General features: G+C 43.3%; 1 protein-coding gene across 7 annotated transcripts in view; it reads right to left on the reverse strand.

Moving 5' to 3' along the window:
* The window catches only part of syne1a (spectrin repeat containing, nuclear envelope 1a), a 130,729-nt gene that overhangs the window by 2,256 nt on the left and 102,563 nt on the right, over positions 1–25,910 (reverse strand). For 3 of the 7 annotated variants that reach the window (XM_079643230.1, XM_079643229.1, XM_079643227.1), the window contains 29 exons: positions 25,726–25,899; positions 25,375–25,590; positions 25,152–25,253; positions 24,918–25,037; positions 24,616–24,816; positions 24,334–24,507; positions 24,088–24,219; positions 23,060–23,256; positions 22,747–22,879; positions 22,447–22,629; positions 22,180–22,329; positions 21,805–21,981; positions 21,548–21,703; positions 21,300–21,455; positions 21,032–21,202; positions 20,750–20,883; positions 20,451–20,655; positions 19,413–19,595; positions 19,146–19,292; positions 18,771–18,925; positions 18,268–18,415; positions 18,087–18,181; positions 17,753–17,987; positions 17,057–17,308; positions 15,679–15,804; positions 14,473–14,628; positions 13,876–14,034; positions 13,279–13,445; positions 9,925–10,517 (listed from right to left, as the gene is read on the reverse strand). In XM_079643230.1, the coding sequence (XP_079499356.1) occupies positions 10,304–10,517; positions 13,279–13,445; positions 13,876–14,034; positions 14,473–14,628; positions 15,679–15,804; positions 17,057–17,308; positions 17,753–17,987; positions 18,087–18,181; positions 18,268–18,415; positions 18,771–18,925; positions 19,146–19,292; positions 19,413–19,595; positions 20,451–20,655; positions 20,750–20,883; positions 21,032–21,202; positions 21,300–21,455; positions 21,548–21,703; positions 21,805–21,981; positions 22,180–22,329; positions 22,447–22,629; positions 22,747–22,879; positions 23,060–23,256; positions 24,088–24,219; positions 24,334–24,507; positions 24,616–24,816; positions 24,918–25,037; positions 25,152–25,253; positions 25,375–25,590; positions 25,726–25,899 (4,818 nt within the window). In that variant the 3' untranslated portion in view covers positions 9,925–10,303. Of the gene's footprint in view, positions 1–787; positions 847–1,376; positions 1,464–1,715; positions 1,953–3,112; positions 3,242–3,755; positions 3,963–4,449; positions 4,662–4,943; positions 5,071–5,519; positions 5,654–6,020; positions 6,090–6,722; positions 7,042–7,543; positions 7,736–8,069; positions 8,208–8,464; positions 8,648–9,167; positions 9,319–9,545; positions 9,734–9,922; positions 10,518–13,278; positions 13,446–13,875; positions 14,035–14,472; positions 14,629–15,678; positions 15,805–17,056; positions 17,309–17,752; positions 17,988–18,086; positions 18,182–18,267; positions 18,416–18,770; positions 18,926–19,145; positions 19,293–19,412; positions 19,596–20,450; positions 20,656–20,749; positions 20,884–21,031; positions 21,203–21,299; positions 21,456–21,547; positions 21,704–21,804; positions 21,982–22,179; positions 22,330–22,446; positions 22,630–22,746; positions 22,880–23,059; positions 23,257–24,087; positions 24,220–24,333; positions 24,508–24,615; positions 24,817–24,917; positions 25,038–25,151; positions 25,254–25,374; positions 25,591–25,725; positions 25,900–25,910 lie in introns of those variants that run through there. The other 4 variants (XM_079643232.1, XM_079643231.1, XM_079643226.1 and 1 more) reach the window with 4 other exon arrangements.

A 25,910-nucleotide genomic window follows, 5' to 3' on the forward strand; every position in this document is an offset into this window, starting at 1 on the left:
CTAGATGCTAAAACACGGCTGCTATGAGCACGATGTGTCTGTGTGTGGCGAGTTTTAGTTTCTGCAGCCCATTCATACGTGATGATAACCCTTATATAAAGGATACTACCAGGGGGGAACAAAGAGATTATTCCTGCCACAATAAGGCCAGACTAGTTTAGGCTGAGTCTTCACCAGGCCTGTGTTGTTGTTGGCATGTAATGGAAATGATAGAAATCAGAAATGGCAGAGGTGGGTCATTTAAGTGGTCTGGAAAGGAAACAGGAAAGAAAGTGGGAGTTAAGGTAGAGGGGGAAAGACGCAGGAGTTATTGCATCACATCCTGCTTTCAACTATGACCAGAAACAAAGACAGATAAACAGAGCTGAGGAGGGGGGGGTCAGATAGCGCCATCTAGTGGGCGAGGAGAGGGCTGCAGTCACTCAAAGAGAAGCAAAACGTATGACAAGGCCATATTCCATGATGCCATTCAAAAAGCAGCAGGGCAAAGAGAAGCAGTGAAATAAAACATTTAAAGGAGGAAGGGAGCGGCCTGATGAAGGCGAGTCCCCCCTCGTTTAAGAGCTGGTAACATGGTCTCTAGAATGAGGAAGGATCATGGAACGCAGGGTTAAAGCCTCAAAACTAATCAATCAAAGGCTAAATCATCTATTAATATCTTTTACAATCAGTCTGATTTGAGTCATTGATTTTTCTCATGGGTTGAGTTTATAAAAATCAAGTTTCTAGTCAGGCGTAGCTGTGGTTCCATCATCCTCCGTGTTTCCAGAGTCCAGGAGAGAGGTACCTGTGGCGCGGGCCGCTCTCAGGGGGTCCGGGGTGGGCCTGACTACTTTTGCCTCGGGGCTGTACCACGCAATGAGCAGGGAGGGGTGAAAGAAAGAAAAGAATGTTTCAGTCAAGGGCAAATGAAGACAAAGCCTCAGATGAGAGAAAATCAAATAACATAAGGAGCCATAACATCAGCAACAAAATCAATGACGCTGATCGACTTTCAGAACCAAGAAATCTGGCTTCTCAAGAATTAATCCTGCAAAGGTACAAAAAACTGACAAAATTAATTATTTTAAAATGACTAGTTACATATTGATAAAACACAGAAACAGATAATGGATTGTATACATTACTTCTTAAATGAGATATGAGTCATTACAGAAAAGAAAAGCCAGGTTCTCTTGTATATTTTTGGCAGATCAACATGGTGCAGCAAAAACATCCCAAAAACAAATGAGGGGGAAGCAACATTTGTTTTTCTATCTACATGTCAGCACAGCAATCGAAAAAAAAGGAAAATCATTTATATTTTATAAAAATAATTATTTGGAAGATGAGATGTCTACTGGGGGATCAAAGCGAGCGCGGAGGGGAAACATTACCAAGCGTTTGTGACTGTGCACGGTCACCTCTGACTCAGCAGCTGATCCGCACATCTCTGATGGGCCAACAGGCAAAGAGAGGCAATCCTGAAAAAAAATAAAAACAACATTCGTTATGTTTTAAAATGATGCTATTAATGGACATTGATGAAAAATAAGAAAGCACATTTACCCAAACTGTACTTGTTTATTCTCCTACAATTCATTTTGTTTAGGTTCCACAGATGAACATAGACTCTTGGCTAACTCTCTTGGCTAGTATTTATGGTAAGGAATATTTAGTTTGAGTATAATAAGTAACCCCCTCATTCATTCCCTCTTGCTTTAGCGTTTCCTGACCTGCCGCGTGGCGGGGGTCTGCAGCCTCCTCTCCAGCCCCTGCAGGTCGCCGCTGACCTCCCTCAGCAGCAGCCTCAGTCGGTTCAGGATCACGTGCACCTTCTCCTGCGCCTCCAGACACTCGCTGCCCTGACTCTGGATCTGCTCCGAGGCTTTAGTGTCCACCAGCAGCTGAGAGGACAGCTCCTGCAGAGACGAGGCCTTCTGCTGCGAGTCCAGCAGCTCACGCTTGATTTGCTGCGGGAAAATAAAAGAGATGTTTATGACTTGGAATACTATAAATGTGTTATGTCAGTGGTTCTCAACTGGTGGGTCGCGGACCCGTTTCAAGTGGGTCGCGGACCCGTTTTGAGTGGGTCGCGGATGTGTTAGTGAAGAAAAAGAAATTGGAATTCTTTCTTTTTTTGGGGGGGAAAAAGTCAAACTTTTATTTTGAAGGCCCGATTTTCTAACGCTGTCCATGCAGGCGTTCTCAGAGTGTACCAGAATGCATAGTTTATGTTAGTATTTCTAAAAATCTCCTGGGGAAGAATCCCCCCCAGACCTCCCTGCTGGGGTTGGGTTTTCAGCATGTGTGCCTTTTTGATTCCATCATCTCATTAAACCTTTTTTAAAAGCATGCTTTAGTTCTGTGAAGGGATATAAGTACTGTACTTCACTTTTATTAATATTGTATGCTGAAAAGCGTATATATTACAGCAGGTTTTTTTGTTGAATAGATTTGAGTGCTTCAAAATGTTGGGCCGCGATGTATTGACCAAGTTATGTCATCTTTATTATACCAGGGCCTTTAGGATAACATACTATTACTTTTTTAAGGCATATTATTATGAATATTTGTATTTATTTTTTGTTTAAGTTTTGAATTTTCTTTCTGGCATTTTTCAAGACTTGAATGTTTAGAACAAGACACTTTTTATGGCTTACCTTTAACTCTACTTTTTTTTTTATGGCATATCACAATTACTTTTTTATGACATTTGTATCCCCGCCTTGATTTTGATATTTGTATAATATAAATGTTTATTCTTTGTTATGCAACATTTAAAGGTTTTATTTTTTCCTGATGGATGACCTTTTTATTAATGTTTCTGCTTCTTTGTTCTAGTTGTTCTAGAAAAGAGTTTTCTGTAAGGTTAATACATTGCAAACATTTGTTTTCTTTTGAGCAGAGGTTAACAAAATGTGTACAGAACAAAAAAGACCACCAGACCATATCACATTAAATAAAAGACTCAGACCTGCCGACAGAGAGAACAAAGTCAAATAACTACATTTAAAAACCTCCTGTGGGAATAAGCCACATCTCAGGAACTGCACCTTTTTCCACTTACTTATGGTAAATACAACTAAATGCATAGTCTGCTGTACACAAAGCATACATCACAGAGACATACCGTCAGTGTTCTGTGGTGGGCTCGTAACGCTTCACGGTCCAGGTTTGGGGGGACGGGCACCACCTGGTTCCTCCTGCGGTCGATGTTCTCCAGCCACAGCAGCAGGCCGTGGCTCGTCTCATGGAACTCCTGTAGGAAACATCACTGACATTAGCTTTGGGTTGTAGTTTCTCATATTGCAGGGTTTATACCTTTGTTTAAAATGTCATTGTATAGTATGCTATGAAAGATCAATACAAGTTCACAGTAAAGTATGACTTAAAAAAAGTATAGTATGAAAAAAAGTGAAAATAAATTCATATTATAGTATGTGAAAAAAGTGAATAAGTCAAGTATAGCATGTTAAAAAAAAGTCTTAGTACAGTATGTCAAAAAATAATCATGCAAACTAACAACAGAAAACCAAATTAATAATAATAATAATAATAATAATAATAATAATGGGTTTCATTTATAAAGCACTTCATATTTGACTTCAAATCCCGAAGTGTTACAAGCAGTGAGCATAACAGTATAAAAACAGTACACAACACGGTAGAATGAATAAAAAGCAATAAAAAACAAACAATAAAAATAAGGGTGGTAATAAATTAAGGATGCATATCACTTATTATTCATTCCTGGAGAGTGTGTGTTTTCGTACCTGGCACTGCATCAGCGCCCTCTGCAGCTCCCCCCTCCAGTCCTCCAGGGAGGAACCCAGCCGGTCCCAGCGGGCGTTCATCTCCTTCAGCCCGTCCCTCAACTCCCACGCCTCCTCAGAGTCGGGCTCTGACTGGAGGAAGTCTGCACTGCTCAGGTTGATGGACAGCACCTCTGACTTGTGGGCGTCCACTCCCTTCAGAAGCTCCTGAGGGGAGGAGTCAAAGAAAAGAGTATTTATAAAAACTCTGAACCATAAACCGGGTCAGACTGTAGGTGGCTCCTAGAGAGAGGAAGCCCAGAATGCAGGAGGTGTCAGCAGACAGGAGTGCAGCCGGATTAAGCTGAGTTTGATTATTAGGCTCCAGAGGGGTGTGTATTTATAGCATAGTGATATCTCACCTAATGCTTTACAGGCAGCAGCAGCTGGACTAGATATTGAGGCGTGTGTGTGTTTGTGTGTGTGTGTGAGTAAGGGTGAGTGGAAGGTCAAAATATTAAATACATAGATACATGGCAATATTGGAACAATTGTTGAAGCTTTATTATCTTGTTTAAATAATTGTTGGAAGCCAACATTTTAATTTAAAATACAGTTTATATCAGCCCCATTTCAGCCGACAAAATTCATCTGCATTTTTCAACATTTGCTGAAACAGGAACTGAAAAAGACAGAAACAGACGCATCAACAAACCTTGAGTTTCTTGATTCTCTGCTGGATGGTGAGTATGTCGGTGCTGAGCTGGAGTCCTCGCAGCTGGTTGAGTTCGGCCTCAGACTGACCCAGCCAGGCCCTCATGCTCTGCAGATCTGAGATCAGCTGCTGCCACTGCTGCAGGTTCTGCTTGTGCCTGTGCTTCTCTCTCAGAGACTGAGCCTGGATCAGTTCCCAGCGCTCGATCACACCTGGAGGGAAACAGATCAGACTTATTTAACACAGCTCGCACACTATTTAAAGGAGAAGGTTATATATGTGTGTGTGTGTGTGTGTGTGTGTGTGTGTGTGTGTGTGTGTGTGTGTGTGTGTGTGTGTGTGTGTGTGTGTGTGTGTGTGTGTGTGTGTGTGTGTGTGTGTGTGTGTGTGTGTGTGTGTGTGTGTGTGTGTGTGTGTGTGTGTGTGTGTGTGTGTGTGTGTGTGTGTGTGTGTGTGTGTGTGTGTGTGTGTGTGTGTGTGTGTGTGTGACTGACCTGCACTCTGCGTGTCGGTGCTGGTAGGGTTGATGAGTCCCGGCATGTCGTCCTCGTCTTCAGTCAGCTCTCCCTCTGCTCTCTTCACTGCGTTAATACTGCCGCGACACTCTCCCATCAGACGCATCTGGAGGGATCATATGAGAAATATGTTTTAGATCCAAGGCTTTATTGCCACGTGCACAGTAGCTACAGTGCAGATATGGCAATGAAAGACTTGTCACAGGCTCCTCGACCAATGCAACATGAATATATATAGGACATAAAACAGATAAAACAAATAAAATAGTGCAAGATAATGTTTTGAGATGGCCAAGTAAATACAAATACCATTTTTAGATAACATAACGTTTGCTTTCCCTTGAAATGAAAATTAATTGTTTTCCTTAAATGATAATAAGGTTTTGAGTTTATATATATATTTGCATTCGTATTGCGTATGCAGGTAACAACAGTGCATTTTGAAAGAAACAACAATTAAAGATAGATTATAATAATATGCATACAGTTGAAGATAGATACAGTTATTCCTCCCCCCACAGCGAGCACATATCTCTGCAAGCGATCAACACTCACGTAGCCCATGTAGGTGGAGTCCCTGTCGGGGCTGGAGCTGCTGGCGGTGGCCTCTCTCTGCTGGAGGTGGAACCGCCCGGCGTCCAGAGCCTGGTCCAGCTGCCTGAGGCTGGCCTCCAGCTGACCCGGCTCACCTGAAAGAGGTTAGGACAGAGTCAAGAACACTAGAGAGGACGCGCTTTGCATGAAAAGGTTTAGCATGCTGTTGGTGACGGCTGAGGCTTGGATGGCATGCATTAGTCTGGAATGCAAATGAACAGAAAGCCATGGAAGAAAAGAACACGAAAGTCAGATTTAGTTAACAATGACATGTTAACACACAAGTCAAAAGGCAATGGGTGAGATTAGCATTTAGTGATGTGGATTGCATGCAATGATGTTATTTTGACACTTTTAGTACGCTTCTCTGAATGGTGGGACATGCTTCCTTGTATGATAGTATCAAAATAAAGTTTAAGTTTTAGTTTATGGCATGCTGTCATATGTCATGCTGTTTCCTACCAGAGGATGATTTCAATGTGTTCTCAGTCAGTTTTATATAGGCCTCTGGGCTCTCTGGAATAACTACATCTGGGAAAAAAGACATACAACATACTACTTACAATGTGGGCATGGTGTAAATATGACATCTGTGCTAATCTATAATCATTTGGCACGGATCTGGACGTTCACCTCAAAGCTCTTACTGGAAAAATGACTGGACTTTACATGAATACCCTTATTGGAAAAGATACAACGGGTGCCTTGTTTTTAAACAGCGAAAACTGAACCATGAAATCCTCTCTAACCATCAGTTCTAATAAGCCTCAATCCTAACACAGCAATTAATCACATGACTGTTGTTGCCATATAATAACACATGTGTTACCATTTGATATCAAACATTGGAATCAACTCATTTGATGTGTCTCTAATTTCCTTATATGACAAAAGAACTTTCCCGAAAATAACTTTGTTATTTTTTAAAAACTATTTCTTATTCATTTACTTTTGGAAATGTTTATAAAATATATAATTTAACACACCATAGCTGTTTTTCCTATAATAAATCCAAATTATTTTTTAGGAAACTTTTTGGGACATTGAGGAACTTGCAGACCTCTAAAATAGCACATTAGGAAAACATTTACGATTACATCCGCAGGCAATCAGCAAGCATCCATTAAGCCAATCATCCATCATCTATGGATAACGTTGACCAACCTGACAGCACTGCGGCAGCCGTCCTCAGGTACTCATCCTCCTCCTCCGGCCCTCGGCTGCTCTCCACCATGCCTCGTCCTCCCGGGCTGTCCAGTCCTCGGCTCAGGTCGTAGTCGTGGTCCCACTCCAGCGGGATGGAGTCCACGCTTGCGGGGGTGTCTCGTCCCGAGCGGTCTGCCCGAATGAGGGTGGTCGTACCAGAGGCTTGGCGGCTGGACGTCCGAGGCAGAGAGGGGTCGGCCCACTGCAGGTCAGAGAGCTCGCCCCCCTCCTCCATGTCCAGCTCTCTGTCTGAGCCATCCAGCTCGTCATCAGCCAGCTGGGGGACAAGGACAGGAACATGTTAGGAGAAGAAGGACAGCAATATAGTGGGCGGGACAATATAATGCAAGTACGAGAGAAAATCAAGGGTCAGCTATCATTTACCAAAATATGTACCCCTAAGAAGTTTCAGAGTGCTTTTTGTGAGGTACTGTAAGGTGAGCATGTGTTCTTTACTCCATGTTGACATGCAAACACAAGTGTGAATTCTGTTCCTTACCAGCTGTCAGGGTAAAAATATGTTGCACACATGTTTTCTCAAGGCACTGGTGGTGAAGGGGGACAGCTGTAGTGTAAATGTTGTCATGTGTTTAACGAGTGGCCCATATGGAGTGACTGCTGCTTTAGCAGGAAGTCAGATTCTCTATCTTCTTTGCAAGCATTCGACAAGAATCTCTCATATTCACTTATTTAAGCTTATTTCCGTCTGAGGAATATTGTTTTTTGTAAGATGATATAGTGTTTACTGCCCGATGTGTGTCGTCTGTATTGTTACTCACAGGGAGTCGGGTGAGTTTCTTGTAGTATCTGTCCACTCGTCCGAACACCTCCTGGCAGTATCTCTGCAGCTCCTCCAGCTCTTCCTCGATGACGGCTGCGTCCAGAGGTTCGCTCTTCTCAATCAGAGCTTCACCCTGCCTGAACACCAGCTCGATCTTCCCCGTGTTCAGATAGATCTCCTGCTGGAACGCCTGAGAAACACACACACAACATCCAACAATAAGAAGACCATCTAGCAATGCATTTCACATCTTTTGAAATAAATATTTAGAAAACAGAAAATTCCCATCACAATTTAGCCAAGCTCAGAATTTGAGTTTCAAAGTAAGGCCTTCAAACTCAAATTCAAATCTGGACAAAAGTTAAAAAAATGTTTGATATACAGTAATGGGTGCTATATAAATAAATAAACTTGCCTAATGCAAATGTTCATTTACATCTATGATTAATGCACTCATGTTGCATCTTGGTTGAGTTGTGTATCATGTTGGATTGCTGTGTGCAGCACCAACATTTCTGTCTTACCTTGAGCTGTTTGATCTTGGCCTGTACGTCACACTCGGAGAAATGCTCTATGTTGGTGAGCTGCAGGTCCATCTCTGTCAGCCACACGAGGATGCTGTCTCGCGCCGTTTCAAACTCCTCCCTCTGCCCGATGAAGTGCTGAATGAAAAGAAGGGGACACAGACAACAATCATTCATTGTTTTCTTTATCTTATTTTTACTCACTGGGATTTTTCTGAACAACACAAGAAGTGAAGTAGGGGGATGTTACTGTTTAATGGATATGCAGGTTATTTACCATAACTGGGCCGAAATAGAATAATTGAAAAACAGCTGTGAGAACTAATGGAGAGGACTTCAGCGGTTGCATTAGTAACTCTTGCAAATGAGTTAACAACAATCTCAGCCTGTATTACCTTGAGTCTGCGTAGGATGGCGGCCACCCTCTTCTGCAGGTTATCCCATCTTCTGTTCCCATCATGCACCATTTCCCTGAGTCTGAGGGAGGAGTCGGTGCGGTTCTCCCGGGCCAGACGGCGGTACTGTTTGTTGATGAGCTCCAACTGGGTCAGGCACTCCTGCACCTGACGCTGGAAGGCCTGCAACAAAAACACACACACAGATTCAAACTCTGAATAGGGAACAGTTATTCACGAACATACATGCTTTATTATAACGTCTTTAAAAAAGGTTTATGTGCATGCAGAGAGACAACAAACAATTTGAAAGGACTACAGATGTCCCATCAAATCTGAAAACATTCAATTTGTACTGCAGTAGGAAAGAAATTACAAAAGATACAAAAGTGAATAAGTACAAAAAATGGTAGTAAAGAAGGTCAATAAATGCATGAAACCCTCCACATGATGAAATATGCAGGGTGAATCTATGTTTAAGTAAAAAGGAGCATTCCAATCAGATCTTAATGGTGCAGGCAGACAGACAGCTTGCAGGGATTTGCACGTTCGCAGTGATTGACAGCAGCAGCTGAGCAGACCAGTGCAGACGAGTTTGAGCAACATGACACTCGTCTCTCTTTTCCACTACCCTGCAATGACTCTCTCTATCTTGAAATGCAGCCAACTTCACATTCTGATAACAAAAGTGAAATAAACTCACCTCAAACTTTTTCAGCTCTTCTTTAGCGACAGTATACAGAACTCCAGAGGAGTTAGGCAGAGCTGCTGTTCTTTCCGAAGTCTTCAGCCAATCCTCGAACCTGGAGTAGTCATCCAGAAACCTCTGCCACAACCGCCACGTCTCCTCAATCCTGCACGGAGGCAACATCCTTGGTGACGCCATGGCTATACTTATAATATACTAAATAGATCACTCAGAACACAGTTGGTCAGGAAGACTTCTCACTATATATGATTAGTTGCAACATTTAATCTCAACACAAAGATGGCACTGGCTAACAATTTTGCGATGTTAACGCCAGTGTATTCATATGAATGCAGGTATATGGAGAACTGCATGTATGCAAGAGGCACTGACTTGAGCCTCCTCTCCATGGACATGGCACAGATGTTCCTCCAGCGTCGGTCCAGCCCTCTGGTGGCCTGCTGGATGGAGTCACACTCCGTCTCCGTGGAGCAGGCGTCACAGTCGTGGAGCAGGACTTCACAAAGGTTCAACACTGATGCCACACCGGTGCTGTGTTTCTCTATGTCCCTCTGTAGCGTCTGCAAATGAGTCAGAATGATTTAGTTATTTATGCAGCCTTTAAAAAGATTGTAGGTCTCTCACAATGTTGTTTGATGTAGCTTGATGTGTCTTGAGCTTCCTACTTGGCTTTGCTCCACATGTGTCTTTCATTGGTATACATTAAATCAGCAATAGTGTATCGAGGAACACAGTTAGCCTGCTTAAGTGCAGTACATTCATGTGTGAGTCTAATCTGCAGGAAGGAGGTCAGTGGGTTTTCAGAACCCGCTCCACATTTAGAGCTGCAGCTTGGTCAACAGGAAGGATACTGATACTGACCTTAGGCTAGCTTTAAACTGATCGAGATATAAGCATGAGTCATGCTGTGATTCAGTGTCACTCATTTTCCACCAACTCAGTTTGAGTCATGCTGTTCTGGGGTTATGTTGTATAAACAGAAAAGTACATGTGGGATTGTTTGTGTCTGTGTAGGTGCTTGGGCATATGAGTGAGCATATGTCTTGTAGTTTGTGTGCGAGACAGGATGTCACTAGCACATACTGGACAAACGCTGCCAACATTGGCACAGACACATTTTGTATTACTTTTCAGATAAATGATTCATTTTTTAAGTTGCCGTAGCCTCCTGTCCCACTTGCCTGCTGCTGTTTGAGTTTCCTCTGAATCTCCTGGTCGTCGCAGGTGTCGTAGACGATGGGCCTGGACAGCTCCGTCTCGATGTGAGAGAGCCATGAACGCAGGCTGCTCATGTTTTTATCTAACTGCTGCACCGCCACCAGGGTCTCCCTCAACTTCTTCACCCTGGAATAGAAACAGAGAGGGCGTCAGAGTCAGCACAGGGACAACTGTAACCACTCAGGCAGACAGTGTGGGATGGACGTAAGACAAATACAGCTTATTCCTATTTTAATATTTGGCGATAAAAAAAACACATAACCTAAGAAGATGAAGCAACAGAAAACATGTTTTCATCCACTGTTGAAACAAACTGAACACATATGGATCTGGTTGTGACTTTTAAAGTAAGAATACAAAGAAAGCTCACACAAAATAAAGAGTAACTGGGTGCCATGTTCAGCTTGAAAGAGCAAAGAGTAACAGATCTGCACAGACATCTTTGTTGGGAAGTAATGAACTCTTATTTGACCCTAGAGAACGACTGTGAACCATTTTGGGTCTGCAAATGCCAAACATTTCCAAACCCTTAACACTGCAATAAAAGATATGTGAAACAAGTTTAAATTAGCAAGCATTCAGCCAATGCTCAACTCCACACCCTGTAAAGCAATGAAACTCTCTGTCTAACCAAACAGACTTGATGAGAATGAAGGCGTTGGCCCTTTAGTGTTACGTAAAGAACTAACTCTGATAACAATAGACACATTTAGTAAGTACACTCTACTATCTCTCCAGCTCTCATGTGCTGTGTTGCATGGTTACAGCTGCATACAACATTCAGAAAAGTCCTTAATCTGCATCTTATAATGCACCATACTGCAGGTTAAAGTAGTTTAACTGTTCACATTATAGGGCAATATATTGCAGAGCATCACATGACCCACTGCATACACCAGTCCTTAGCCAAAACAAACTGTATACTTTGCACTCTGTATAAGGTTGCACACATCATGGGTCAGGTTAACTTGGAAGTCAATCAAACACTGATGCGATAATCAAATTCCTGTTGTTGTATGAACCGTCTGGAACGTATTATAATGTCCTGTGTGGTAACCTTCAACCTACAGTTGGAAACCCAGACTAATTAAAATAACAAACAAATTATATTTGAACACTAGTTGAACGAACCAGATCTCCACTTAACAAAGAAGCTGAAAGAAGAGAAAGAAGATTGAGCCCTCTAAACCCGTGTGCAGCAGAAACATACTTATCTTGCTCTAACTATCCACAGAAATGATCAGAGAAAAGATGACTGTACATTGCAGGAGTTGGATGAAAAAACAACATATCATAATCTATTTTGAGTGCACAAGAAACATTGCATGAGACATGAAACATTGCACTCTTTTTCAACATTGTAAACTTTTCAAAATAAGTTTGTCCTGCCTGTTGACATCACAATCACACTCCGGCAGATCCTCGCTCGGGCCTCCTGCCATATTATCCATCCCTAAATCCAAAACCATGGGGGTGCGAGATTCCCAAACACAACGTTCACGTCGAGAAGCGTAACGGTGTCGTTCCAAACAATCTTCTCTTTCGTCTGCGAGCTCCACATGGGACTTTCTCTAAACTCTGTCTGTGCATTAAGGGGAGGGGGAACAGGCGATGTTGGGGGGGGGCACAACTGTGACTTATCAACTGTTGCTCTCCAAAGTTAAAAAAAGAGAACCCCGAACAGGCGTGAGTGTGTGAGTGTGTCTGTGTTTGTGTGTGTGTGTGTGTGTGTGTGTGTGTGTGTGTGTGTGTGTGTGTGTGTGTGTGTGTGTGTGTGTGTGTGTGTGTGTGTGTGTGTGTGTGTGTGTGTGTGTGTGTGTGTGTGTGTGTGTGTGTGTTTCTGAGTGTGAGTGCCTGAGAGTGACAAGTGCTGCTGTTTCTAAAAAGAGACTTACAGTCAGAGGCATGTGCCGCAGAGTTTGCCTGTGTCGGAGTTTCATAAACCAAAGACACACAAAGGGGATTATAAACAGAAGCTGGAGGCTCCATGCATGTGAGTAAACCTTAATGAATAATGGAAAACAAGAAAAAGGTGTTCGACTAGAAAAAAATATATCCAGAAACCACAAAAGTCCACAAGATAGAAATCCTAACGACAGTATTCTTCACTCTGTGACAGCGACAAGGTTTCTGTCCTGTTGTGTTTTAGTGAAGGACGTATATAACGAACAAAGAGAGTGCAGCTGTCTGCATGAGGTCAGACTCTGTCCTCCCCTTTCCTCCTTCATCCACAACAGTCTCAGAGGGGAACAGCCGGAAGACTGTCGGGGGGGCAGCTGGGGTAGTCAACATTTGGGTCAGGCCACTTTCAATTCCAAGCATTACCGATATTTTAATGAGACGGGTTCACACTCAGTTAGGTAGAGGTGTCTGGTGAGCATAGAGGTAGATGAAGACAAAGAGGGAGAGTCCAGGTGAGAGAAGGAATGTGACCTTTCTCTGTTTGCTTGGCGGCTTCACCAAGTGGAATCCCCTCTGACAACACCAAGGAGCTCAGGAAGTTCCTCAGAATCATTGTGGGGAAATTAATCCCCTACATTTCTTCACTAAGAACAACTAAGAAAACCTCTACTCCATTGGAAGGAGTGATGCATGGGCGATGCGTAGGCTGAAGAGTATGCTTTGGGGAGAAGAAACGGTTCTCTTTTAATATAAATAATAATATTGTCAGGTCTCAATATGCATAATTGATCAGACCACAAACTAAAGCCAAACTAAATGTTTTGAATGTTAACTTGTTAGTAGTTGTTCTGTTATACACTTTTTACATGTTGCTCTTTATTAACGACTCAAGCCAAACCCCACCTCTAAAGCAACAGAAGTATAAGTCCGAACTCTACTATCAGACCACACTCTGCACCTGCTCCTGAGAGTCTCGTACACCCACCTGGCAGCGATGAGGTCCAGCAGGTGCTGCCAGCGCTCGCTGACTTTGCTCAGTTTGTGTTGGATCTCGGCCGCCTTGCTGTCTTGGCTGGCCCTGGACAGGCGCTCGCCCATAACCTGCAGCTGCTGCTTGTTCTCCTGAGACACACTGATCTCCTCCTGGTAGTCCTGGGAGAGAGACAGCAAGCAGGTTAACACAGGGAGATTGAGTGTGTGTACAGTGTGTCTATAGAACTGTGCATTAAACTAGAGATGAGACATCATTATTACGTTTAAATGATGAGTAGGGTCATTTCCAGGGCAATGCACTGTGCACTAAATACTTATTTGAACGAATCTGAATTCAAAAGATACTGTTTTGTAAAAATGCAAACATGACTGTTCCAAACATGCCAGCATCAGTTAACATTTAGGTTTTAGTTACGATTTGGGTAGTAAATATTGTATGATGCTAAATAAATATGTAAAACATTGACCAAATTCTAGAAATGTTGAAACAACCGGGCCTCTGATTGGCATGTGTAAACAGTTTTTTAACGTCTACATACAGTATGTGCTTACGGTATTTTCTTTCTGTTTGTCTTTGTGCTATAATCACCTTTCGCAGCTTTTCGATCATCTCCTCAATGCTGATGTCTCCATTCTGAGAGACTTTGCTCTCCATCTGTGTGAGCCATTCACATAGCTCCTTGTTCTTCTCATTGAACACGGCCCACTCGTTCAACTTCTCGCTCACCTGCTGCCTGCGTAGGGTCAGCTGAGGGGACAAAGGACAGATGGGGGGGGGGGAGGATGGGATGAGAAGAACAAAGGTTGGTTAAGCTATGTGAAACATTTAAGGAAATAACTACATTTGTGCAAAATAACAAATTCATTTGTTACAAGAAATTAAAGGGTTTCATTGAACAGTTAATGCTATAAAAAAGAAACCTACTCAAGCAGCAACCAGAATATGCTGAGTCACTTTAATTCTTCTAATGCTCTGTTTATCAAAACACACTTCACAGTAGCTCCAAGCTCAGAATAACACTGTTGCCCTGTGGAGTAAAAAGTGTGCAACAGCTGTAATCTTACTCTGTCAAATGTATCTCAGCTGCTAGCACACACAAACAAGCCCTTTGAGTTTTGATTGGGGCAGAAAAATAACATCAGCTTTTCAAAACCCCCGAGAAAAGGCTGCACTGTGTGACTGTACCTGGTGGCTGACCTCCCCCCACTGACGCTGGAGCAGCAGGAGGCGTTCCTGTAGGACTGTGATGTCATCTGCACTAACCAAACCCTCCAGGGAGTCCCTCAGCAGGAACAAGGAAGTGAGGTCATCAGTCCAGCCATCAACACTGCTCTCCAACTCCTGCATCCACAAGACAAGATTGATTTAAAAACACACTGAGGTGACCCATAGACTTGAATGCATAGATTAATTCACACCAGCCGGTTAAGACTCATTTTCTGCTGGTTTTGACAACAGCTATTGTCAAATCTAGCAGAAAAACCACAGAACAGAACTACTGAAGCTCAACTGCAGCTGCTACAACCTCAGAAACAGTGATGAGGAAAAGCTAAGTGTACACTGACATACATATTACATTCATAAAATAAAACAGCTCCATTCTAGGTTAAAGGCAAAATAAAGTAACAGACACATCAAACCTTGCATCTCCTCCTCCTCCTCCTCCTCCTCCGTCACTGTGACGGTTTTGCTGCGGCGTAATCATTTGTGGACGCCGAGCATGTCTCTATTATGCAACACGCACAAAAGAAAGCGCGCACATAAATAAATATCCCCCACTGAAAGCACCGATGCTCTGACTCTCTCTTTCTCTCTCTCCCCACCCCCTCTCTCCCTCAGCTGATGCTAACAATGTGCAGCTACTCTCAAAGCCCTCCTCCCACTAAGGAGCTCAGTGCATGTCATGCATGAAACATGACTGCAGAGTCCGGTGGTAAATTGCAAATGACGTGAATTTTCACACATAAATATGAAGCCGGGTGTGGGCATCGCTGTTTCCTCGTTCAAGCAGCAGCCCAGCATCATTTCAGCTATAATAATAAAACATTTTTGATAAATTAACAATGGAAGTCAATTATGTTCAAGACTTAAAAAAAAACAAGAATAGTTATTTTTATATTATATAAAAACTTGAACGCCTCAAAAAAATGATCACAGCCAGCAGGAGAATAAACAACAGTCAGACAAAGAAAAAAACAAGGTCATACATTGGGACAGCGGCTAACAGATAAAGACTTTTCTTTTTTTTGTTGCCCGTCTGTTTATCTGTTTGTCCCCGTAGCCAGATTAAGGGGTAGAGGAAGGACAGGTCAGTGTCTGTGTGTGTGAATGTTTTCAGAGACAAACTGAGCGTACATGCATATATGTTTATACTGCATAGATTCTCCTCACCTTGCATCTGATCTGCTCTGAGTGCAGCTCCTCGTGGAGGTCGGGCAGTGGCACAGACAGCTTCTTCTTGAAGGCCCTCAGTTTCTCGAGTGATACATTTATGCCCTTCTCACATCTCTCCCAGTTCTACACACACACACACACATAAACATGCACAGTAAGAAATAGAGCATTAAAAGAAACACACACAAACACATGCATTCCAACACAGGCTGTAGATCTTCTATTACTCAGGGAAGTTGCTATAAATTCTTCCTGTAGCTGCAGCGTCAGTATGGGTTAACAGCAGAATACACAACCATAAACTGACAGTCAACATCAATGATCATGCAGTAGACAGTCCACTCAGCTCTGAACCTCCCCTTTAAAAAGACTGATGCAGCAAAAATCCAACAGACAAAGGAGGGAATTAACACAGCTTCATGAAAAGGTTCTGCTCCAAAAGCTACTCTTAGAGCCTTATCAGGGTCAAATTCAGGAAAAACAGGGTAATATTTGGTTAGAAATGCTGCAACAGAGTAGCATACCTAAAGTTAGAGTCATGGTAAAAGAGGACTAGAATAGCTACAGTAGCTGCTCTCTAAGTGCAAACCAAGAAGGACAGAGAGAGAGAGGGTAGGAGTAGTCCTAAGGAAAATAAGATCAAGAGAGGAGGGAACTATGTTCAGCAAAAAAGAAAAAAATCTGGGGGATGCATCTTTAAAACTGCGTCACTGTGTCCCGTTCTAAACAGGGCAAAGGCACAGCCTGTGAAATCTTCCTCGCAGGGTTCAAATCATTTCAGCTCACTGCACAGCGTCTACTCTCTGCATGTGTGTGTGTTTGTGTAGATGTGTGAACTGGGCTGGCATTTTGATATCTTTGTGCCATTTGATAACGCTTGAACACGAGTGAGTGTGCTCAGCAATTTATCTGAATACGGTAGAGGGGCTGCTCTATCGCAGTCCTTCACTTCTATTCAGGACTTAAGATGCATGATGATGACCAGATGATGCACAGATGACCTTCAGCCCCTTCACACTGCAGCACCATAGAGACACAGCTCCAAGCTTAGCCTTAAACACCCACTCTGCTCAAATGACGCTTCATACATCGTGCTGTATTCATACATGTTATATGTAACATGTATGAATACAGCACTGAAAGGGAACATTTTCACCCTTAAAACTGCTTTTGATAAAAGCTCTATAGTTGTTAAACTGTTACAATGTTGCATTCCAATGAGTATAGGAACTTCAGCATTGAACAGGGATTGGAAATAGTAAGACAGTCAGTTATGTTTTGTGTCCCTTTTAACCGTAGCTTCGACAGAAAGGACCTAGAAAAAATCAAACCAAGAAACATGTTCTCTATTGCTCCAGCTGTAGTTCTGTCTCACCTTGAGCATGCCGTGCAGCACCCTCCTCTGCTGGTCCAGGCGGTGGTGAGCGTGCCTCCACCTCTCCTGAATGTCCATCAGCTCAGTCTGCAGGGTGGACTCGGCCCGGGAGTCAGCCGACAGCAGCAGGCTGCGGCCGGCCTCCACCGCCAGGATGTAGCACCCCTGCTGCCGTTGCAGCACGCGCTCCCTCAGCTGGAGGAGCAGAGACAGGGACAGGGGGCGGAGGGGGGGCAGGTTAACTACGGGAGACTACGGTTGGGGAAGGGGTGAGGGTTTAGTATTGGGAGCTTTAGATCTGCTTACATTTTTGTGTTAAATGACATTACATTTAAAGGTTGACAAGATGTATGAGTATTTTTTAGGCAGGATACATGATTGTAAAGATTTCAAGACATGGACTAGACATTTTAAATGAAAAAGGTCTGCAATATGAACATTTGCTTAAAACACTCTCTCCCAGTGACCTCATTAATATGCAAACATTTTGAATAAGCTTTATAAGAAATAATTACTTCCAGACTCACTGGGATTTTCAGTGACCGACCTCCTGCACCTGCTCTACACTTGTAACTAATTATAAATTCAATATCATTATTATCAAACATAAATACTTTGGATTATTAATTTCAGAGAATACATTTGAATAGGGGGATAAGTTAAGGAGTGAAGCTCCTCCATAGTGTCGTCCCCTACCTGAATCTGATCCAACAGGTCTCTGGCCTGCTGCAGGGCGACGGGTTCTCCTGGCTGATGCACATCTGGATCACGAGTCACTTCTTGAAGCCATTGCAGCAGCTTCTCTGACATCTCCCGGTAGTTCTGCCACTGTCGGACCAGACTGTCAATGATGCCTCTTCTCTGCTGGGCCCGCCTCACCACACCCTGCCACTGGTGGCTCAGCAGGGCCAGCTTCACACTGAAGTCATCCCTTTATGAGAGAAAACATCAAGAATGACTTATTTTCTCCACATACCTGGATAAATGTATTCATAAAATCTGACTTGTTTTTTAAATGTAGTGTGTTTACCTGTCATCCATTTGTCCCTGGTCCAACATCTGATGACCATCACTGATGATGGAGTAGAGAATCTGTTGTCTGCTGAACATCTCTGCCTGGAACAACTGAAAGTCAAAACAAATCTATATTAATAACACTTTAGTTACAAAAACTGCATATGGTGCACATGTCCTTGAAATGCTTCTCTGACCTCATGGTCTCTCTGCTGCTCCAGCAGACTCTGGTAGTTCCCTGAGATCTCAGCAGCCAGCTTCTGTTCAGTCTGAGACAGGAAGTCCATCCACGCCTCACACTTCTGCAGGAAACTCTGCTGCTGCAGCAACACTGCCTGCAGTTTACTGGAGAGGGACAGAGGATAGTTGTTTCAAACATAAACAATCTGATATACCTTCCTGTTTGGAGGCTAATTATTAGTTTTAAAGCATAAAACCTTTAATTAATGAACTACTAAAACTTACACTGGCAGGCAAAATGTTAATTAATAATTAGTTCGTTTTTGTAATTTGTTCATTAAAGTGGCAACATTTTTTATAGGAGAACCCTCAATGAAAGTCTTACTCAATATGAATGTTGTCTAACAAATTAAAAACACTTTCTTAAAACATGTCATTGTTAATTTATACAAATGAATAAATACAAATAATAAGTGCTATTTCTTGTATTTACATAAAAAGGTGAAGTTTAAAAAGGTACCTGAATCTCTCTGTGAGGTGAGCAGAGTGAGTGGCCCAGGCTCTGTTGAGACTTTGCAGCCGTTTAACGTCTCTGTCGCTGACCGGCAGTCTGTACATCAACTCATTCACACGCTCCAGGTCCGGAGACAAACTGCTCAGCTTCAATAAGGGAACCTAGGAACAAATAAACACACATTTTTTAGTATGACAGTCTAACAAGTGCAACTATGTGCAAAACATGCTTTGTCTATCAAATGAAAGCAAATCTAATGAATTTAATTCACTTTTAGTTTATGGTCGAGTGATTTGCTATACAGGATGTTTTTGTTGAAAAAGCACCAGATGTTTAAACTCAATTAATATACAACAACTCAGACAGCAATGTTTTTCACACCTTCAGTTGTTCCATGCGTGTCTGCACCACAGTGAGCTCTGGGGAGCCGACCGGGTCCGACACCTTCAGCACCTCATCGGCCTCCTCAGCCTTACGGATCAGTGCGTCCATCTGCTCTCTGAAACCCTCACAGGCCTGAGATCCACACTGAAACAGTAAGACAGACACAGTTAGAATGGCGTACCTTACTGATATATTGAGGTTGTGTATCGGGAACAGAGATATGTTTTTCATTCGCTCCATGCCCACAAATCCCCACTATCCTACCTGCAGTACTTCCTGCTGCCTGTTAAGGGCGTGCTCAAGTGTTGCTAGGCGATGTGTGAGTGACAGATGGTCGGACTGTAAGGCTGCTGAGGACGAGGCGTCAACTTGGACCTTCAGCTGCTCCCCTAAAGCCTGCAGCTGCCGGAGGGACTGATGCACGGAGGCTTGGTCCGCGATGCACGCCTACAACAGGTATGTCAGCAGAGAGAAGCAGGTTAGAACCAGAAAAGGCAGTTCCTCTTAAACACCTGAAGGGAACCCTCCACATCCAAAATTACTAAAATTAAAGAGAATTTGTTGTATTTTTTGGATTAAAAAAAAGAAACAGTGTAGAACCACACAGTGTCTAGCAACAGTCGTCATCCAAAATGTGCCGTCTGCGTCTTCAGACATCGACCAGCATGGCCCTATAAGCCCAGCGTGACACCGGGAGACCCCTGTGGTGTAAATCAGCGGCCTGTCTTTCCCTTTGCAGTCGCTTTTTCAAAAGGCCTTTGTTAAATTGTGCTGTGAATCTACATTCAGGCAGACAAAAGGGCAGGGTGCCATTTGGTATTCTGCAGAGGGGAGCGAGGCTTTGTGGATCCTCACAGTGGACTGACAAGCCGTTCCAGAGCTTATTCACAAAGTCTTAGAAAGGATGCTGTCAAAACATTTTTTAAATAATCATATGATGCGTTTCAAATGGCATACTAGGTTACTACATACTGCATACTACATACCCAATCAGTATGTAGTAAACACTGTGTACTAGATTCACTTTACATGACTGTATCAGTAAATGTAATACCGATCATAACAAATATTGTTTATCAAATAAACACTACCACTTCCACCGAATGTAATAGGTTCTAGTATTAGGTCTCAGATTGAGAATGAATTCCAATTTAGTAAACATGTGAACACCAAATCCTCATGCTACTGCATCATACATATAATGATCACTATGAAAGTGCTTTCAACATTTTCAAAGTACTTTCAATTTTGAACATAACCACATAGTGGACTGCTTTGTTACACTGTCCTATCTCTACTCACATCGCAGTCCATTATCCAGGCACTGCTCTCCTCCTCTGTGATCTCACTGTCGGTGGCGCTCTTCAGCAGACGGTCGGCACGTGCTTCCTGTTTCTGCACTGCCGTCACACACTGACCACATGATGACCTGTAGCGCTGCCACAACCCCAGCAGAGCCTTACTGCTCCTCAGCTGCTCTGAGATCTGCTCCAGGAGACTGTTCCACCTAAAACAGAGGAGGCGAAACAAATAGACCTCAGCTCAGATGTTGCTTCAATTTCCTGTAAAGTCACTCAAGGATGTATTTGTGTGACCCGTACCTAATGTTGAAGTCTCGGAGCGCTGTGTTGAGTGTTTCAGCCACAGAGGGGTGGCACTGTGTGAGTAGCTGGTGTGTTACCGAGCCAAATTTCCTCAGGCTGCTCTCCTGTTTATCCATCTCCTCCTGCATGTTCTTTAAAAAGAGACACCCAACAAAAGTCAATTTCATCTTTAATGTTTGTTACATTTGCTTAAAACATTTTTATCTGAAACACAGTGCAGACACATATCTTACGCATGACTTTATGCTCCATCTACAATCTTTTTAGTAAACTCCTTACCTCCAGACCCTCCATCTGCTGCTGCACCGCCTCCAGAGACCCGTTAAGGAGGCGCAGCCTGGACACAGAGTACCTCCCCTCCATCAGGTAACCATTTATCTCCTCCGAAGCTCGGCGGTATAGCGTCCACTGCTCCAGTAACGACCGCAGGCTCACCTTCATCCGACTTATCTGATGAGAAAAGGAAGGTATACAAAACCTTGTAAGTGTCTTAAGGGGTTCAATAGGAAAGTGTAGGCAGGGAGGGTAAGTGATCCAAAAAGCAAACCTTGTGGTCCAAATGAGCCCAGGATTGGGTCAGACCTTTGAGGGTCTCTTTGACAACAGAGCATGCTGTTTCTTTCTTATCCTGTATAAGAGCATTTCCTCTTTCTTCTGCTTTCTCTAGATCCTTCTCTTTTTCCTTCACCAATTCTTCCAACTCCTGAAATAAATAAATTGTATTTTTATAAATATAGACATTCTACAAAAGTGTGTTAGGCATTGAGAGCAGTGCTTGATGTACTGTATGTGTACCTGACAGTCTTTAAGTGCAGTCTGCACCGATGCTACATCCTCTATCCTGTGTCTCTTCTTCAGTTTCTCCTCCTGTACAGTGAGCCAGGTTTTCAAGGCCTGAACTCCATTTTCATGCTCCAACCAACCTTCCAAAACTCCTTCTAAAAGCTGAATCTAAAATAAAAACAGAATTTAAAACAAGTTGAAAACTCAACAGCATACGAAAAATTTCAGACGGAAACAGTCAGGTCTAATTTCACACAGACTGAAATGACCTTTTCAGCGATGAGCCCTTGTAGAATTTGCCACCGTCTGTTCATAGCTCCCAGCTTCTCAGCGAAGTCTGTTTTGTCGCTGCGCTTCCCCTCCACATCCTGGCTGCTGATCTGCAGCACCGACTGGTTTACAAAGTCCACGGTCAACTGCTTACAGGTCAGATCTATGCGGAAACCCTGAAATACAAATGAGACATGAGGAGGAGGGAATAAAAGGGTCTGTTAATACACTCCTTGACTTAATACACTCTTGACTTAATACACTCTTGACTTAATACACTCTTGACTTATAATATGTGAAGTTCTTTGGCAGCTTGACCTGAGAGGTACAACTTGGGAGCCCTTTTGGGGTAAAGAGAAAAAACTGTATTCTACCTTATACTTCTGCAAAAAGTCCTGGACCACTTCTGAGCCTACAGCGGCCATTATTCTGTCCTTGTCCTCCTGTATGATGTTCTCCATGAGAGAGATCCAGCTCATCAGCTCTGTGATGGCATGCCGGGATGCCAACTTCTCCATCTGCAACTAAGGGACGAAAGCAGAGGGGTTAAAGAAGTTTCCTCTGCTAGGACAAAACCCCTTGAGAAGCAAGTTGTGCGACAATAGTCAACCATTTAAGTGTAACAGCTGCTGTTCTCAGACCTGGTGTAGCTTCTCTTGTACTACTGGGATACGAGTCAGCAGCTCAGCCCACTGAGTGTCGATTTGGCCGAGCATCGTCCTGAGACCAGCTGTGTCGACTCTCTTCAATCGCAGGAGCTGGTTGCCTGTACTCAGCACAGAGGAGCGCAAGGACGACTTGGCATCCACCTCTTTGGAAAACTCCTGTCAGAATAACGACAGCGAGATAAGTTGGAATCCAGCCATGTGTTAATGAATACGATAAATGCTATTGTTAGTTGTGTGGTACATTTTGGATGCTTGTGTGATAACCAAACTAACCAGAAAGGCGTAGAGGTGGTCTCTAACGGTCTCCAGCTCCTGAGGCACGGTGACGGACTGAGTCGTCCAGAACTCCAGCTGGTCCAGAGCAGACCGCAACCAGTGGCTCAACTGTGCCGACTCACTCTGGTACCTGACATTCATACAGAGGAATTATATTTCAGTACCGACAGCTTCTAAAAGATTAAAGGTATATTTATGTCTGTATTCTGCCTCTTGGTATCACCAACAGGATTGCTGACTCACATAGCTACATAATTGATTTTATTCTTGGCACACTGGCAAATAGCACAGACTATTGTTAGAAGCTGACCTGCTCCAGTGCTTCAGCGTGGAATCAAGGCGGTGCAGCTCCTTGTTGACCTTGGTTGTCGAGGAGAGCCAGTGGTCTCCCAGCTGGGTCAGCTGGTTCTCCAGGTCTGAGCAGCCAACAGAGAGGAGAAGCCGTCTGCCCTCCTCCAGGAACTGGTACAGCTGGGGCTGATGCTCCGTCAGGCTGGCCTTTAGGCGCTAAGATAGGAGAAGGATAACTGATTAATTATCAATTCAATTTTATAAGTGTTCATCTTGTAAGCCCATTTGCTTAAAGGTGACCTATCATGCAAAATGCACTTTTGTACGTCTTTTGTACATGAATATGTGTCCCCGGTGTGTCAGGGAACTCACCAAGTGTCAGAAAACACAACCCTCTCTATTTTCCTCCATACCCAAATCTCTTAAAAAGGGGCTGCAACGGATCTGATACAGACTGATCCAGATTTGAACACTTCTATGACGTCACAGAAGTGGCATTACGGCTATTGGGCCAACTCCACCAATCAGGAGACAGCCACGGACATTGCTGTTTGAAAGCGCTGGAGATGCTGTAGTACATATGCCAGGCCTGTAGATGGTGCTGTTCTCACAGAATCAGCCCATGCAAAGACAGTGTTAAATTGAGCGAAATGAGGAATGGCTAAAATGCATGATCTGTTTGGTATTTTGAAAAATAAAAAGTATAAATATGTCTTATGTAGGTATGGTTATTCAAATATAGCATGATAGGTCCACTTTAATTTAGTGCAAGTCCTGCCGTATTAGTCTTGTTAGTTTTTTTAAATAGATTTATTTAGATAGAAATGCTGCAATGAAAAAAAAACAGCCTATAAAACAGTATTTGTACTCCTCTTTTGGTCAACTAAGATAAAGACACATTTTTGTATATTTTTTGTTTTATATTTTCGTAAAATATATTGTAGGTTGATGTAGTCACAATAAGTGTTTAACGACGTTGGTGCTGTCTTCATCCACATCTTTTTCTCAATCATAAAAATATACTTTAGTTCGTATAAAGATATTTACCTGGAAGAGAGCGATCCTTTCAACAAGTCTTTCCTCCGTCTCCTCCACTAGACCTATAGTGGGTATGCTACACTCCACCGCCTCCAGCTGTCTACACAGAGCCTGGTAGTCTTCCACAAGCCTGGTCCATGACTGCCAAACAGAGGAGAAAGAAAAGAGTTTACTTAATTCATTCTGCATGTTGTTTCATTTAACTAAGTTGTACTGTTGCTAACTTCTATTATTTTATAAGTAACTTTTCCTCACCTCTAGTATGCCCTCCAGCTCCACTCCCCTCCTGTGGGCCTGTTTGAGCACACTGTGGGCTAAGGCCATTATCTCCTCCATGGCCTGGCTTTCCCGTTGAGCCACGAGACCGGACACTTTACCGTAGAACGTCTGAGTGAGGATCATATGGCATTCCAGACCCTGGAAAAAGTCCTGGATTTAAGGAAAAACATAATTGTTAGAACGTTAAATAAATGGTTCTCTTAATCAACAACAATCAATTCAGTGAAAAACAGTATCCATTTTACTCATTGTCTTTACTTTGTGTTTGTCCAGCAAAATCTGGACTTCGATAACAGAAGCCACTGTCATCTTCTGGTCGGCAGCCATCTTGTCCTGGGCGGTGTCCACCAGGTCTGTGAGGTCATGGAGTGCAGCTTCATACTGAGCCTTGAGAGACAAGCCGTGGTTCAGGCTGCTACGTCTGGAGCCCACCATCAGCACCAGCTCCTCATAGCCATCCTACAAATATATATCAACATGTCAGTCATGAAGTATTAAAGTTCTTGGAGGTAATGACCACAAGAGAAACAGAAATAAGGTCCTTAGGAAGGAGATATTACCTGTAGTTTGAGAAGTTCTTGGTGAGCGATTTGGTCAGATTGTAGTCCCTCTGCCCTTGTCTTCATCTCCGTCACTCTCTGCTCAAACTCCCTCAGGCTATCATCCACCTCTGATAATGTCTACAAAAGATGCAACACATTTAATGAAAATGTCCATTGAGAGGCTATTGCCAATTCCAATACTGTCCCTATATGTTTTATCTTTTATGTATCTGCCCTTCGTCTTTATCATACCTCTATCTGTTTGGATGCAGGTCTGTCCACAGTTCCAGCCATCTTCTGAAGCAGCTGGTGTTTACTCTCACTCAGAGCTGTGAACAGCATCCTCAGTTCATTCTGGCAAGGACAACAGAAAAGACCGTAGCTCAGACCAAGCGAGAGGCAGTTTAACTTTAAGAAAAACATGCTCCATACTCTAAGTTTCATCAAAATCAGACTGGTGGTTCTTGTTATGTACCTGATAGGTTGAGTGTTCCTGCAGCCTGTCCCTCATGGAGTCACAGTGCTGGTCCAGAGTGGCGTCCAGCAGCCCCATCCTCTCCTGCAGGCCCTCCAGTGTGTCCTCCATCAGGTCTTGCTCCTCTCCTCCACAGAGCCGACCTGCTCCTCCGCCCAGAAGTTCTCTGCACTGGTTCACTTCCCCGGTCATCTCCTTTAGCTGTTTATTCAGACCCTAGACACAAGAGCAGAGGTCCGTTATGAGGTGATTCTTTTCCATCTAGTAGCATTTTGATCGTGTTGTCTGTTGATTAGTGAAGTTTATGTTGTATTTCTGGTGCAGCCAGGGTAGCAACATGTAATTTAATACCTCTAGGTTTGTGAGTTGTGTCGATGTATCTTCAGACAGCAGCACAGGACCAGAGAGCAGCTGATTCTCCGCAGCATCTAACCAGGAGGAGGCTGCTGAAACTGCAGCATACAGATCCTGCTGGACTGTTGTTTCTCCAGAAGAAGATTTACGTTTCCTGTCACCATCTGCCGTCTGTAATGAAG

This window comes from Notothenia rossii, assembly GCF_949606895.1.
Source record: "Notothenia rossii genome assembly, chromosome: 8".
NCBI classification, from domain to species: domain Eukaryota; kingdom Metazoa; phylum Chordata; class Actinopteri; order Perciformes; family Nototheniidae; genus Notothenia; species Notothenia rossii.